This window comes from Camelus dromedarius, chromosome 6 (assembly GCF_036321535.1).
Source record: "Camelus dromedarius isolate mCamDro1 chromosome 6, mCamDro1.pat, whole genome shotgun sequence".
Lineage (NCBI taxonomy): Eukaryota > Metazoa > Chordata > Mammalia > Artiodactyla > Camelidae > Camelus > Camelus dromedarius.
Window position 1 is genome coordinate 70,680,123 of NC_087441.1, and position 16,345 is coordinate 70,696,467.

General features: G+C 35.4%; 1 protein-coding gene across 1 annotated transcript in view; it reads right to left on the reverse strand.

The window, feature by feature from the left end:
- Positions 1 to 16,345, reverse strand: part of EYS (eyes shut homolog) — a 1,182,030-nt gene that overhangs the window by 317,533 nt on the left and 848,152 nt on the right. Inside the window, 1 exon segment of the mRNA XM_031455943.2 lies at positions 4,722 to 4,951. Within this exon segment, the coding sequence (XP_031311803.2) occupies positions 4,722 to 4,951 (230 nt within the window).

The window sequence follows — 16,345 nt, forward strand, 5'->3', positions numbered from 1 at the left end:
TGTAGCACCAGGATGGGGAGGGAGCCGTCTTTTTCTACCAGCTGAACACGATGCTCGCCACTGGAGAATGCAGCACTGGCCAGTGGGGAGAGCAGGGAAGATGGGCTCCTTCACCTGCCCTTACTGCACAAACAGAACCCTCTGTCTCGGACCACAGGTGGTCTCGCCTCCCCTCAGGCTCTGCCCCTGACTTCAGTCCCCATTCACTTTCAACTTAGCATCTTCATATTTCAGCAGGTGCCATTCACTAGTAAACAGGCAGCCTTGTTCTCTGATTTAAAAGACAGATCTTCAGACAGGAGTGTTATGTTTGAAAAAGGCCAGCGTGCATTTCTTGGCCCCTCTCTGGTGATGGAGACCATCAGTTCTCTGGAGGGGAGGTAAAGCTTTGTTCCTCCACGCTGACTATCTCTGCCTTCTTGGCTCTGGAACATCTGATACTCAGCCACCTGAGCCACAGTTGATAAATTAATTCAGATTATGCTACTATGCCTTTAAAAATATGATCCAGTTATGGTAAAAACAAAGCAGACATTCAGGCAGTCTTCTTTTTCTTAAGCAAGACAAAACACCTAGTAAAACCTCTCATTTTTATTTTGAGGTTTGCAATTTACTCAGTACAGTTGACCTTTAAGCATATACGGAATATACACAGACAGGATATCAAGTAAATGATTTCTTGGTTTTAACGTATGGCATTTAAATACTCTTTTATTGCACTATTTATGAAACCGTTTTATAGAACACTAAAAAGTATGGGACTGTTTAAAAATGTTAATCCTATAATTAATAGTCAGATGCATACGCTTTCCTCCAGCACAAAGCACGGATCTTCTAAATCTGTCACTCTGAACTTTACAGTAGGAGCCAGCCATCTGCCTGCATGCAGCCACCTAAAGCAAAGCCCGAATATATGCTCTTACGCTTTCCCTCTGAGATGCAGGATCATTATGGTAAAATAGGCAACAAGGTTTAGCTCATATGAATTAAGAAAGCGTGTGTTGAGAAAAAAACATATTAAATCAGGCTGATTCTATAAGTCAATGTTATTAGGTGATTAGATAAGGATGATTTCATAAAGCAGAACACATGACGTAATGTCAGGTAGATGGGAAATGTGTGGATGGGTGACCTAGTACTGAGTCCTACAGCCCTAAAAACCCTTTCTCTGTGTGGCTAAGTCTTAATGCTGCTTTAGTTAGGGCCTCGTCTTCATTTACACCTCCATTTTGCTGTGAAAAAAAATCAAAGTTGTTAGAGTAAAATGCTTTAACATTCTCTCATAGGTTGAGAGTATTGACTGCTAGTAAAAAGGAGCGAGACAAGGAAGAAAAATCAATTTCAAACATATCCTTACGCGAAAGTGCCAATGCTGGTGTATTTTTTTCAGATTCATGTTCTTTTATCATCCGTGGCTAGATTTTTCCAGAAATTCAAATCTTACTCGACTTTCTACATTTCTGTTTCACTGAAGTCATGATGGAAAGATACTACCATTTAGATACAATTCTTTTTGGATCACCTAATGTGCTTTTTGGCTTAACTTTAGATGGATCATGGAAAATTACCAGATGAACATTAACTTCTTTGGTTTTCTGATTTTTGAAATGTTATTTTTAAAGTACAACTCTCTTTTTTCCCTCCTGAAATAAAGATACTTTTTAAAAATAAACAGATGAAAGAATGAGAAAACTTAGAAATTCTGTGTCATGTTAAATTTGATGTTCTAACTAGTACAGTGGTAGAGCATGGGGGTTAAATGGGTTAAATGTGAATTCTTGGGGGGAGGGTATAGCTCAGTGGTAGAGCACATACTTAGCATGTACGAAGTCCTGGGTTCAATCCCTGGTACCTCCATTAAAATATATATATATATAAAAATAAATATCTACCCCCGCTCCCCAAAAAAAGAGAGTATGGCAGTTTCTTATGAAATTAGAAATAGAATTGGTGGAATAAAATTTTAGTATATGTGCTGCCAAAGCGAGCACTGGTGGAATAAAATTAAAAAAAAAAACTGTGAATTCTGGAGTCTGCCAAGATTGTTTCTAATCTCATCCCCACCACGTGCAAGCCACGTGACCTTAAGAGAGTCATTTAACAACTGGAGGCTATCTCTATCTCTATCTCTGTCTGACTATCTATCTATCTATCTATCTATCTATCTATCTATCTATCTATAGATAGATATGTAGAGAGAGATTTAGAGACTGTTTATCCAAACCAAGGTTTTTACCAGGTAGCTGGAATACACTGAAGCTGGCCTACAATACTGCTTATTGAAATCTACACTTAGAAATTATGGTATCTGGCCAACCTGGATAATGCTACATATAAAAAATGTCTCCTCATGGTACCAGATCCCTGGATCATAGGCGGTAGCCATCATCTGTCAATCTGGATTCTAAAATGCATACCAGGATGACCTATATTTAGAGCATTAGATTGAGAACACAAACCTGTTCTTGGTTTTCTTCATGACTGAAAGAAGAAAGGTACTTAATTTAAATTTAGGGGCTAAATGGTTAAAGATAAATATGCATATAAAGAACAAGGAGTTATTCTATTGCACAGGGAATTATGCCCAATAGCTTATAATAACCTATAATGGAGTATAATCTGAAAAGAAAAGACTGGCTTACTATGCTGTACACCTGAAACTAACACACTATTGTAAATCAACTATATTTTAATAAAAAGTATTTGAACAAGGGAAAAATGTGTAATTTTTACAATTAGAGATAATATTCTCAGTTCTAAAAATGCACATTTCATCACATTCTAAGTTTTATACTGAAATATTTCTCAAAAAAAGCAAGAACAACAACCAAATTACAGGTAATACTATGATGCCTTCTAATTTAAAGAGTCCTATTGCATGAATTTTGTTTAGTGTACCATACACCTCAGGTATTACTGACAAAGTTTTCTTTAAAATTTTTTCTGATTGGTAATGATTATTTATTCATGGTTTTTGACGATTGTGCATTTAGAAATAAATATTCTATAGTAGATTATCTAGTTTTAGCAACAGTATCATCATCCAAAAAACAGCTAAAATCCAGAAGGCAGAAAGTGCTTAATAATGTTGGAGAAAACGAAATACTCCTACACTTGAATTCCCTGCTCCTTTCCAGGTCAGTGTCCTACATTCTGCCACCCAAACACCAAACACAGGCTGTCAAATCTCAGAAAGCCCTGGGTTTTATTCCAAGTAAACCTGGATTTCTCTTTTTCTGGAGGAGACTATATGTCACTGTGTGAAGTGTTAAAGTGACAGAGTGAGGAGTGCTAGGAAGGGACTGCAGCTTAGCAGGAAGACAGCAGTTTTGGCCGGAAGCCATGTGTAGTCTGGTACCTGCATAGCCAAGGGATGCACTCAGCAACGAGGACTCCTCCTTTCACAGCCTCATTTTCACCACTGTCAGTAAGTTTGAATTAAAAAGAACATTAAAATATCAAAGTATATTTTAAGAAAGATAAGAAGACTATTTTGCTAAGACTCTATCTGGCTGAAATTAAAGAAAGGAAAACCCTCTTGGTGTTTTATGTGGTTAAGTCTGGATCTAAAGATTATATCCCAGATTATATCCCCAGAAGTCTACTCACAGAACGTAATACACATGGTCTCAAACTGCAGTGGAAGAGCCAAGTCACATGCTATTTTTCAGACATAATGAAACATTCACTAAAAAATGATGTGTCCTCAAAACTGTTTTACAGTTAAAGAACAACTTTAAGGTCGTTGTGTTTCACAGGGAACATGAAAACAGATCGTGTTTCCATTTTGTGCTTTTAACTGTATTTACTTGCTTACTTGGCTGCAGATGAACACATTCAGGGCAATCACACAGAGTCATTTGGGAAGAAGTGTTGAATAACATACGTATATACCTTTGAATTCGTTTTTGGAAGCCCACATATCGATATTAAAAAAAAAAGAGAAATTTATTTAACACAAGCTTGGATAAGTAATGAAATCCTCTGTCATCTGGATCATTACTCAATAGTAACCTCTCTTCCTCCCCCCAATTTAGAATGAGTGGTCAGTTTTACATAGAAAACAATGACACTTTCCGGCCCCAGTGTAGGGACAAGCCAGCTGCATCAGGACCTAATGCCTTTGTCATCTGCCGGGGTGTTTTTGGCTCTCTTGCCAGCACTGCTCTAATTAACTGAGACACTCTTAGGAAGCCATTTAATGTTGACAATAGGGGTCTTTTCTTATGATTCATAAATATCTTCATTAATGCTAAAACCATATTCTTGAGCATTAAAAAATATTGTGTTCTTCTTACACACCAAAATACCCTAAATATGGGGATATGCTTATGAAATATAATAAAGCAATTTGATTGACAATTAAGCAATACAAATAATATTAATTAGAATCTAATTGTTTCCATGGTGACAAAGGATGGCTGCACCAATCTTTTAAAGGAACTACATAAACAACACTACACTGGAATTTTAATTCCCATATTGTGCGGTGACTGAAAATGTATTTTGAATGGCAGTCCTAATGAAAAAAAAAATCTTCAGTTTGCTCTACAGTACCGAACTGAAAATGTCTTATCTGAATTCATTTTTAAATAAAATTGTACAGATGTGTATTGTTTGTGCTAATAGCCACCGATGTGTTTATGAGAGTTTTCAATTCTTCTCCACCCTCTGGAGAAGTTTTAAAAAAGAAATCCTGGAGAATAATGAAGATGGATTACCTCGTTCACAGAACCGACCAGTGAAATGGAGCGGACAGTCGCACTGGAATGAGAAGGCGCCACTCGGGAGGAAGACTGTGCGGCAGGTGCCCCCATTGTGGCACACGGGTCCCCGGCAGGCGGCTGGAGCGGGGCGAGGGGCCAGCGAGGCTGGCGTGGGGCCAGCCCCTCCCGTGACCTCAGGAGGAACGACAGAGGGAGATGCTGCGGACAGAGCAGGATCCGGGGATCTAGATTTATAAATAGATCAGGAATAACAACATAAACAAAAGAACCAGAAACAAAAATAGAAATAACAGAAACTTTGGTTTAAAATAAGAGGGATTTTATTGATTTTTTTCTATGTTTTGATCTTGATTTTATTTATTTCCTGCCTGATCTTTATGTCCATTGACAGATGACTGGATAAAGAAGATAGAGTACACACACACAGTGGAATACTACCCAACCATAAAAAATAAGATAATGCCATTTGCAGCAACATGGATGGACCTGGAGATCCTCATTCTAAGTGAACTGAGGCAGTGAGGCAGAAAGTGAAAGAAAAATACCATATGATATCACTTACATGTGGAACTTTAAAAAAAAGGATACAGATGAACTTACTTATAAAACAGAGACAGACTTGCAGACATAGAAAACAACTTATGGTTACCAGGGGGAAGAGGGAGGGTAGAGAGATAAATTGGGAGTTTGGGATTTGCAGTTACAAACACTATATATAAAACAGATAAACAGCAAAGTCCTACTGTGTAGCACCTCGAACTGTAGCCAATACCTTTTTAATAGCCCATAATGAAAAAGAATATGAAAAGGAATACACACACAAACACACACATATATATACATATATATGTGTATATAATTGAGTCACTATGCTGTACACCAGAAATTAACACAACATTGTACATTGACTATACATAAATTAAAATAAAAGGAGGGAAAAAAACAACAGTCATCCAAAGTTCAACTAAGGCAAATAGAATTGTCATGTTCGATTTACAATTGTGGGATTTATAAGTGTTGGAAATAATGACCCTGGGGGAATCATGGAGTCAATCTATTGGGTTCTGAGAAACAAAATTTATTTCTTCAGAGTAGTAAGAAACCTCCATAAACTTAACAGTCAGTTCTTTAAAGTAAAATAGTTCAACTCTGGGCTCAACATAGTTCTACTTTGGCTATTCTAAACCTTGTGAGCCTAAGATGAGGAAGTTATGCTATGTTACATTTTAGTGGTAAAGCTGCTTGAACTTGAACTACTTCTAGGTTGATTGCTAGAATACATATTTGCCAAAGTGACTTGCCTTCATTTCTAGGAGTTATCCAAGGGGTACTTTAGAAATGCTACAAATGATTCCCTAATTTTTTTCACAAATTTTACTACTGGTTTAATTTTTTTCTTCCCTAAAGAACAATGAACAAAAATTAATTCCCATTGAATTAAATTGAAATCCCATTTTTTTTTTTTAAGTTTAAAGCTCTTTATAATCAAATTCCTCACTGGCTTTCCAGTCTATTTAATCATGATTTCTAATCAGTACCTTAACTTCTCTTAAATCAAATGAGATTACTATTCCTTAAAGATCTGGGTTTTCCAAATTTTGGAAGTTTGTTCAAACCACTTTCTATGCATTGTTGTTCCTGCATTCCTATCTAACTTTCATCTAAAGTGCCAAGTCAAGATCTGTATTACTTCCTCAACAGAGCCTTCTTGGTTGCTCCTAGGCCACCAAGATGAAATTGATGTTTCTGTCATCTCTAAAATTCCATGGCATGTCATTGCACTGCTGGAAGACTTCCCACCTGCTTGTAGTAAAGTTATTACTTTATGTACAGCTACTCCTACTAGGTTGTGTGTACACTGATCATTTCTTTTTCCACCCTCTACCACACATTGATTCCTCATTTTAGCAGAATTCCCTTTTCATAATAAGCATTTTATAAATATTTGTTGAATTAATGTCTTACGTACTCTTTGAGAAGCAGTGCTTTTGAAGTTTTCCCTTCATAAAATCATTAAGAGAATCATCTTTTAAGTGTAAGAAATCCTGCTGCAATAAAAATCATCGATTCAATGATCCAAGTAAATCTTTACTTTGTACATTGCCATAAAGACAAAATCTTACTAAAAGAAGTCAGTTCAAAGATATCGTCTGAATGACTTTAGTGGCTTAGTTATTTTTGTCTACTGTGTATATGTATGTCAACTTACTGGAATAAAAAGCTGAAGAAAGTGAAATAGATAATTGGTAAAGACATTTTTCCAAAATAATGTTAATGAGCAGGTCAGGTCTTTTGTTGTACAATCCTTTTACAACCTGAAATTCTTCTCTATGGGGTTTAGCATAGTTTGTAAATGTAAAGTGAAAAAAAAAAAAAAAAGTCCTTGCCATTCCAGTTCTTCAGGGATCATGTCATTAGTCACCGCTGTTGCCCACCGACCCTGCACCCTGCAGGGAATTCAAGATGGAGAAAAACAGGAAGCATTCTGTGCTCTGAATACTGGCCCCCTAGACAATTAAGATGCATATCTAGGGAAGATTTTCAATGACCCCACACTCTTGCATCTCTCCATGCATAGAAAAACATTAAAATCATTAACTTGAGATCTCTTGTTCTTTGTGACTAACAATAATCTGATATTTGAGCGTATGTATTTTTTTCCAACAAAAAATTCTTGTATATCCTGCCTCCTTCCTTACCTCCTGGGAATACTTTCTCAGTGCTATCTGAGAGGCTGTTCTCCCTGGCTATAGTTCTCAGTAAGACACGGAAATCTCACCTCACAGCTCCTACAGTGTGTGTTATTTTTTAGGTTGACATAACCATATTTTTATTTTTATGATTGTTAAGCCTGCTTCTCTTCTCTCTCCTCTGGACTGCAATCTCCATGACAGATAGATCACCTCTAATCTTTCCATCATCTTATCCCTAACAACAGTACAGAACCCCAACTAGACTCTCCGATAAATATTTTATAAATGAATTTGAGTCATTTTTGTAAACATGCAATGTATCATACTGCTAACAAGAAAAGAAGCAAGTAAAAATAATTTGGTTATCTTTGGGGTCAATTTCATAACTCCAGTCCATAGCTTTTTAGTATTATAGATGAGATATATTCTAATACTTTTAATGCAATTTTATAATCAACTTTCTCTGATTTTATTTCATTAGATTAGCATAGTTCTCCCTTTTTGTACTCATAATGTTTTTTCCTTTAAAGTAGCTTCCATCAAGTTAAATGACAATGTTAATTTGAATGACATGGGCTTTACTACTAAGCATTTCATATTCCAATTTAATTTTTAGTTTTAGTGTTTCTGGATGATTTCACCATTTTATTTAATTCTTGCCATGGATTTTGTGAAATACAGTCAATCATATTTTTCTCAGGAATAAATTTGTCATTGCAGTTTAGCATCCACCCCCTCACGGCTTTTCTGTGTGTATCATGGGTAAGGACATGCGCAAAAGGGGACGGTCATGACTAAGCACTTCAAGGGCAAGAGCTGTCAATCAATCAGTGAATTAAATGTCATCACTCTTTCTCCTACTCTGTCTGCTCAGGGAATCCCTGTCTCACCTGAGAAAAAATCAATGTGTTGTACATTTCAGTTGCTAACTGATTACACAAAAATAATTACTATCAATTGATCCATCAATTAAAATGTCAGGATCATAAATCAAATGTTGAAAACAGCATTAACCAGATACATTCTATGTTATAAGGATCAAATTTTTTGTCTGATGTATTATTAATAGTGTTTGCCTTTCAGTATTTTTTCATTGGTTATAAATTATGCCATGAATTTACCTATTTTAGAATTTGGAATTAAAATAATTAAAATTTATTGAATTTATCTGTATATTTAAAAAGAAACAAAATTTTAATCTGCTTGTTAAATATTAACTTATTTTTACATAGAAGGTTAAAAATATAAAGTAAACATAGACATTTACTAAACACAGATATTTGTCATGTTAATAATAATTAGCAACGTTAAAAGGACCACTAAAGTTATAGAGTTACTTTTAACTCTAAAAATTATGAATGTATGAGAGCTTAGAACTAAATTAAGTCTCAGGGTTTTCAAAGTTGTTTCCTAAATAAACAACATCGTAGAAGGTTGAACTTCTTTGCCTTTCTTTACTAAATACTTGATTTACTGTCAGTCCAAAATAATAAGCGTGAAGAATCTGCTTGACTGCCTGGTGGATAACTCTGAACAGGGGTACAGTCATTGTTATAATGAGTAGTGAGCTTCCAAGAATTGTTTCTGAATGAATGAATAAATAAGATATGCTGCTTTTATTCAAAACGGAGCCTGATTCTTGGAGGAAGACATATTGATGTGACAGTGGTTTCTAATCAGGGGGGCGGCGGGCCATGCTCTCAGGGGAGGAGAGGACACTCCACTCCTCGTCCCCTGTCTCCCAGGGGCCCCACCAACTCCTGCCCGGCAGGCAGCAGGCCATCACATCCGTGCAGCCTGAGGGGTTTGCTTCTTGTCAGAGACACAAGTCTGGCCTCAGTTTCTTAGAAGGAGGAGGGGGCTTGCTCACAAGTGGAAATCCCAGAAGCCCTGCTTCACGAGCAGAGAAGGAGAATCTTCAGCATTAGGATGAAGTGTTAAAAAGAAAGGAAGATAACCGAGCTAGAGAAACCTTGAGTTTGTGGCTATTAATAGTGAAGGGAAAGCAAAGTTTTCAAAATCACTGTAATTAGATTTTTAAAAGCAGTAAAATAAATGTGTTATAATCTAGGCATCGAAAGACCTGCCATACACATAATATCTATAGATACATTTTTTTTTACAAAAATGAGAAAGATAATATAAACACAGGTACTGTATCCTGCTTTGTCTTTTCACCTACTAAAATATGAGTAGAATATTCTACGCTTTATTTTTTCACCTAAAAATTATTCTTAGCAGATTACCCTATCAGTAAGTACAGTTCTTGAGTTTCCTTTAAAAGCTGCAGAGTGAGATATTGTTTGGATATACATCATGGATTCTTTCAGTGTGGAATTAATAGATTTAAACTCTTTCAGGTTTTTTCCCCTATGATTTGGATCATAAATTCATTTTAATAGCTATATTGGTATATAATTTACAGACTAGACTGCACCCACTTATAGTGCAAAATTCAATAATTTTTAGTAGATCCTGAGTTGTGCAACCATCACCACAATGTTACCTTATATTTTGTCACCCCAAAAAGGCACCCCATGTCCATTAGCAGTCACTCCTTACCTCCCACCCTCAGCCTACTTTCTGTCTCTACAGAATTGTCCATTTGGGACATCATACAGAGGGAATCATGTAATATGTGATCTTTTGTGATGGGGCTTTTTCAGTTCTCATAATGTTTTCAAGGTTCATCCAAGTTTTTACACGTAATAGAGCTTTATTCCCTTTTATTACTGCCATTTTATTTCTCTATTTGTTAGTTGATGGTCATTTGGGGGCTGTTTTCACTTTTGAATATTATGAACAGTGCTGCTATGAACATTCATGTTCAAGTTTCTGTCTGGATTCTCTTGGGCTTATACCCGGGATAGAATTGCTGGAACATATACTCAATGTTGAATATTTTGAGCAACAGCCAAAATATCATCTGAAGAAGCTGCACTGTTTTACTTTCCTTCCGGCAGTATATGGGAGTTCCAATTTCACCACATCCTCATTGAATCATATATTCTTACAAGTGTTAGGTGCATTTAATTTTTGTGGATACAATATATATTTTATTTACATTAAGTCTCAAGTAAATTATACTGATTTATTCTGAAATGTAGCTTCATTTTCCTCAATGACTCTCTTTGTAGTCTTTTTAAAGTCTTTTTTAAAGTAGTTTTCTGAACTGGCTTAACTAGTATCTGTTACTTTCTCCTGGGGTCTCCGTGAGCAGACCAGGTAAGCAGTACTCCCCTTCAGAGTAATGAACTGAAAAGGTTGTTACTGTTTATTCAATCTTTCTAAGCACCCATTTCTCTACTTGTGTATTGTCAAACTTCATACACTTGTGTTTAATACGCCTATATCTACATCTCTGCTTATTTCTGTAGAGTTTTCAAGTGATCAAGAGTTTGACTCCCAGGCAAGGTAACTAAGAACACTTAGTGATGTTTTAGTGGTGGTGACTGATAGGAAGAAATCTGGAGAAGAATTTAGCTTCTGCTTTAATTCTCAAAATCATGCAACTATTGTAATACCAAATGGAGCTTTTAATATCAAGTACAGCCACACTGAAACAAGGCTTCAGAACTTTAAATTCTCATCATTCTCTACCAGCTCTAAAATTTATGTTGTTTTCAATTTGATCTAATAACTTTGAAAAGAATTAATTTTACCTGAAAGCAAAATAACCCAGAAAAGTGTTTGCTGTTTAAAATGTATTTAATTGGCATGATTATATTCAAAGAGGAAATATGTAAAATTACTGTTAGTCCCTGTAAAAATATCACTTGTCATTCAAAATGAGAATTAGGTACCAAACCAGCAAATCACACATGGAAAAATCAGTCTGAACAAACATAATCCCAAGTGTTACTCCTTTTTAAAAAATATAACATTGTGCAATCGAATAAGAATTCTATCCTAATAATTCATGCAACAAAATTTAACATTTTAAGACAAGTAAGGTAATTCACCGTTAACATAATAGGATAATTTTAATAGGCCTTGTTTTCACGTTGCCCTGATTTTTATCACCAAAGAATGCATTCTCACAATCTTCTGTTCTTTAGCTCCGACACACGCGCATAGATAGGCGTCTTGAGACCACAGGCGTTCTCACGTGATTAATGCTCACAGCATCATCCTGTGTTAGGTGACACCTGTCCACCAGGGCATTCCATACCACTGCTTCTCAGTCTTCAGAGTGGATAGTTTTGAAAAGCTGTACTCTCCTGGATAAATTCGGATTCTCTCTTCTCATGCCAGCCCTACTCAGAGTAGCTCTTGGTCACAGAGAACATGCAAATTCTGGTTCCAGAGCACAAAGCTGGATGGGATTGAGACGAATGTTTTCTACCTATCTGGAAATCTAAAACCATCAGAAATCCTAGATTTCTTTTCTTTCTTTCTTTTTTTTTTTTCTTGCCTTCCATATCTCAAATTCTATTCTTCCTTTAAAACAAATTAACAAATAGCTTCTCTAACTTTTGTCACTTCTATGTTATATTTCTTTTTCAGTGTCTTTGACCTTAGTTCCTATTTTTTCTAATCCATCCTACTCACTGTTTTTGTTCTTCTTATTACTGCCATGCCAACGATTATCCTAAATTGAAAATGTTGTATTCTTCTGTGATTTGGTTCCATCTTACCTTTTAGCTTTATCTGCCTCCGATGCCTTAATGTATGTCCCATGTATGTTTGAAACACTTTCTAGTGTAACTTTTTTCAGTATTACGTGTCATGCCTGTCACGTGCTAGGAGTCCCCTGAAGTCCATTTGTGCCTTAAAATATCCCTTTATTCCTTCGGACACAATTCCAGAGTTATCGTAATTAGTTTCATCAACACTACACACATACCTAAAGAAATGATACCAAATAACTAATGTTATAGAAGGACATGAGCTGAGAGCCCTCATTCACACCCTCCTCCAGCCTGATGCCACGCCACACCCCAGAGTCAGTTACTGTGTGTTCCATTTTGTACAAATGCATATTCAGATTATATAGAAAAATATTTTAGTTTTCTTTATTCGGTTTAAACAAATGAAATTGTATCTGTAAGGATAACGCTTGGTCCTCTGATAGATACACCTTGAAATCTCAGTAACCTAGCAACACCAACCTTATTTCTTGTTCATACAAAGTTAATCAGCAAAGGTGGAAACAGGGGATCTGTTCCCTGCAATCATTTCAGTGATGTTTGGTGACTCAGGAACTCAGGTGACACAGGCATGTGGCTTCTGAGGTTGCCTTCAGTGTCACATGCAAACACCCAGACACCAATCAGGAGAAATAAGGAGGGAAAGATGGAGCATGTGAAATCCTACTCCATTCCACTCCACTGGCTGGAACTTGGTCACATGGCCAAACCAACTGCAAGAGAACATGGGAAAAATAATTTAGCCATGTGCCCAGGAAGGCAGAAAAATTAGCTTGGTGAATCCAGCCAGCTTCTGCCATGGAAATCATGTTACAAATATTGTTATTAAATAAAACTATAAAAAAAGATTTGCATTTTTTATTCACCTTCATTTACAAAATATCGCAGGGACCTTTTATTGTCATTACATGTAGATAAAGCTTAGGCATTTTAATGAGAGAAGTTCTGAGTGTAAATGTACTTAATCATTTCCTTATTGAAAAACATTAATCAATATATTTTTAATATAATTTTTCAAATTATAAATACTGCCGTGAATTCATTGTATATCTTGTGAACTCATGAGTATACTTGAGGAATAAATATCTAGAAGTGAAACTTGTTAGGTCAAATAAATAATGCCAAATTTATATCTTGATAAATAGATCATAAAAGCCTGTACAAAATGAAGCTCCCTAAATAGTTTTGGATTACTAATTTCCTCAGTCCCTCACCAAAATTAAATATTGATTGAATGTCATGAACTATTATCATTAAAATTAAATATCAAAATGAAATATTATTCATTTAATTGGTTATATACCTAATAAATGAGAATCATGAGAATTAATGATCTCATTTTGTTTTAACCTCTATAACAGTTTTTTAACATATTATTTGCCGTTTACATTTTATGTATTTTAAAATCACAGGAATATGTACTTTCCTTACATTTTCAGATTATTTGTTTTTACTTATTAATTTGTAGGAGATAATTATATATGATAGATATTTATCTATTTTATGTCTTTTTAAATGAGATTCCTTTGTCTTTCTGAGCATTTTGTCATGTTTTCTGTTGTTCCTGTTGAGCATTAAGTTCCAACTCTCTTTTAGTAGGAAGCTTGTTTTTCTTCTCCAGATACTTTTAGGAAGTTCTCTTGATCTTTGTTTGCCAGTGGTTTTTCACTGTGCTGTGTTAAGGGAAGAATTATTTTCATTCATCTAGTTCAGTTTTTTGTTTTTTTTTTTTTTTTTTTGCAGGGAGCTTTCTATCTGAAAAACTTAGATTTTTATCTACTCTGGAAAAATGACAACTCACCCTCATTTACTCTACATTATCCTGCTAAAACATTTGCTCAGCTCCATATTCTCAGCTCTTTTTGCATCTCCCGTTCTCAATTCATAGTAATTTCTTCAGATATTTTATGCTGCTCATTAATTCTCTTTACATCTCTAATTGCTGTTTCACTTGTCCATTTTTAAAATTTAAATTACTGTGTTTTTACTTTTGAAGTTCTATTTGCTTATGTTTCAAAACCCTCTACTCAGTTTTCAGGGTGCCTTTTTCCTTACATGTGCTTTCTTTTCCCTCCTTTATTTCTTAAGAAATCAACCACTGAGTTTTTTATTTTGTGTCTGGTAATAATCTCCGGCCTTTGCAGACCCAAGTCACCTGCTCTTGTTTTCTGCTAACTCCCCTCTCAGGTTGCTTTTTATTTCTCTTCAAAGGTCTTGTCATTTATCACTGTTTCATTTATAATCTCTGAAACTTTATCTGTGAGAAAAATTGGAGGCCTGAGTGTAAGACGTGCCCCTAAACAGGACTTTTGTTTGCTTTGCGCATCTCATGAGGACAAGTTCAATGTGGAAACATTGTAAAATACATATTTTTCTTTAAGAGTTTTGAATAACTAGGAGATGTCACATCTGTGACACACCTGGAATCAAGTCATTGCTCAATGATATTTTGAATAAGTGAATGTTACACAGATTTGGGCCCCCGCTGTCCACATTGGGCTAGCTCGCTGTGGTGGTTTAATGCATAATTATTGTGTACTACATATATGTATATGTGTTATCTGTGTATTACGTATTATACAATATTATACACACTGGGGGAAGGGTGTTTTCCTGCTCACTGAAGGCCATAGTCAGGAACATTTCCTTGGGGATCGTTTTGTTTTCTTTTCCCTTAATTTTTTTTTTTTTCTTCCTTCTTTCTTTTTGGTGGCAGGGGTGGGGGGAGCAGTGCTGTAAGGATTTTTCTCATTATTTTGGCATTTTAGTAATTTATTTAAAATCTATTCCTCTACTTTAATCTATTTTCTGTCCTCTAGTTGGAATGTTTTTTCAGCTCCCACATTACCCCTAATTTTGTTTCTTTAATTTTCCAGGAATTTTTCAAAATGCATGTCTGTTAAAGGAAGCTTTTATTGTTTTTCAGCACTGGTATACATGAATGCAGCAAGTGAACATGTATATGTGTGTGTCTTTGTGTTTTTGTATTTTCCATTGATTCTAAGTGAGAGTAGACTTGGATATGTGTGACGAGTTTGCAGTCTTTAGAAAATGCTTCATGATATTTTTGTATAATGGTACCACAGAACACTTAATTGTTTTTCTATGATTGTCTCCCTCTTTAGGACTTAAAACCTTAAAGCAACTTTATTATTTACTCACTTAAGTGTCAGTACATCACATAGTTTTGACATATAGTCATTTATAAAGATGTATTTTTTGACTTTATAAATCTCCTAATCCATAGATATATTCTGAGACATGACATGAAAAGAAGCAAATCATTTTAAAATATAATATGTAATGGATTATGGAAACTGAACTCTAAACCATGGATCCTTACAGAAATATACAAGTTCATATTCTAATGTTGATATTATCTACATTTTTAAGAGCAAATTGAATTAAAAATGACATATTTATAAAAAGAGTTTCTTTGGCTAAGGGCATATTTTTACTCAATGGCCACATTTAGATTTAGAAATCATTGACGTTTGAATATCTTTCCACTATGGAGAATAAGAAATACATAAATATACAGCATTTTTAGTAAACATTTTATGTCAAATGGGAAGTTATTATATTAATTAAATTTAACGTATTTCCTCTATTATGGAGAGATACTGCTCTGGAATACTTCCACATTAACATAAAACTTACAGGAAAGAAGAATATTCTAAATTATTAGCCAGGATTAAAAATGTGTGGTTACTTACTACCTGGAAAGTGCATCCAAATTAGAAAAAGACGAGCCAGCAATCGAAGTGTCATTGATTAAAGCCAGGATCTTCTCTCGGCAGTAAGAATGTGTGCACCAGCAAAGCAAAGCAAATTCGTCTTGTAGCCTTACGAGGAGAGAGGAGCTATCTCGGGTTCATAGGAGCCCCAGAGTATTTGTTTCATGGAAAGGACTCCATTAAGGAATCTGGACCTAGACATTGCCAGCCAGAATTTAAAAAATGAAGACAGGCCAGGAGAGAAGGCATGCCCATCATTTCAGAATCCACTGTGCTTCATCCATTTGTTTATTTATTCAGCCTAAAAGGACTTATATAGAGTTCTCACTGTGCACCAGAAACTCGCTACGTAAGATGACATGGTGATCAGTAGAATCTGTGTCCTCCTTTTCATGACCTTTCAGTTTTGTGGGGTTGAGAAAAATAGACAATTGCAAAACTGCATGATGCACCGAATGCTAACTGCAAACCTTGCCCTGCTCTCCGTGTTTCAAAGGTGCTAACATAATTCGATTCTCACAAGAATCTGAGAATGTGAC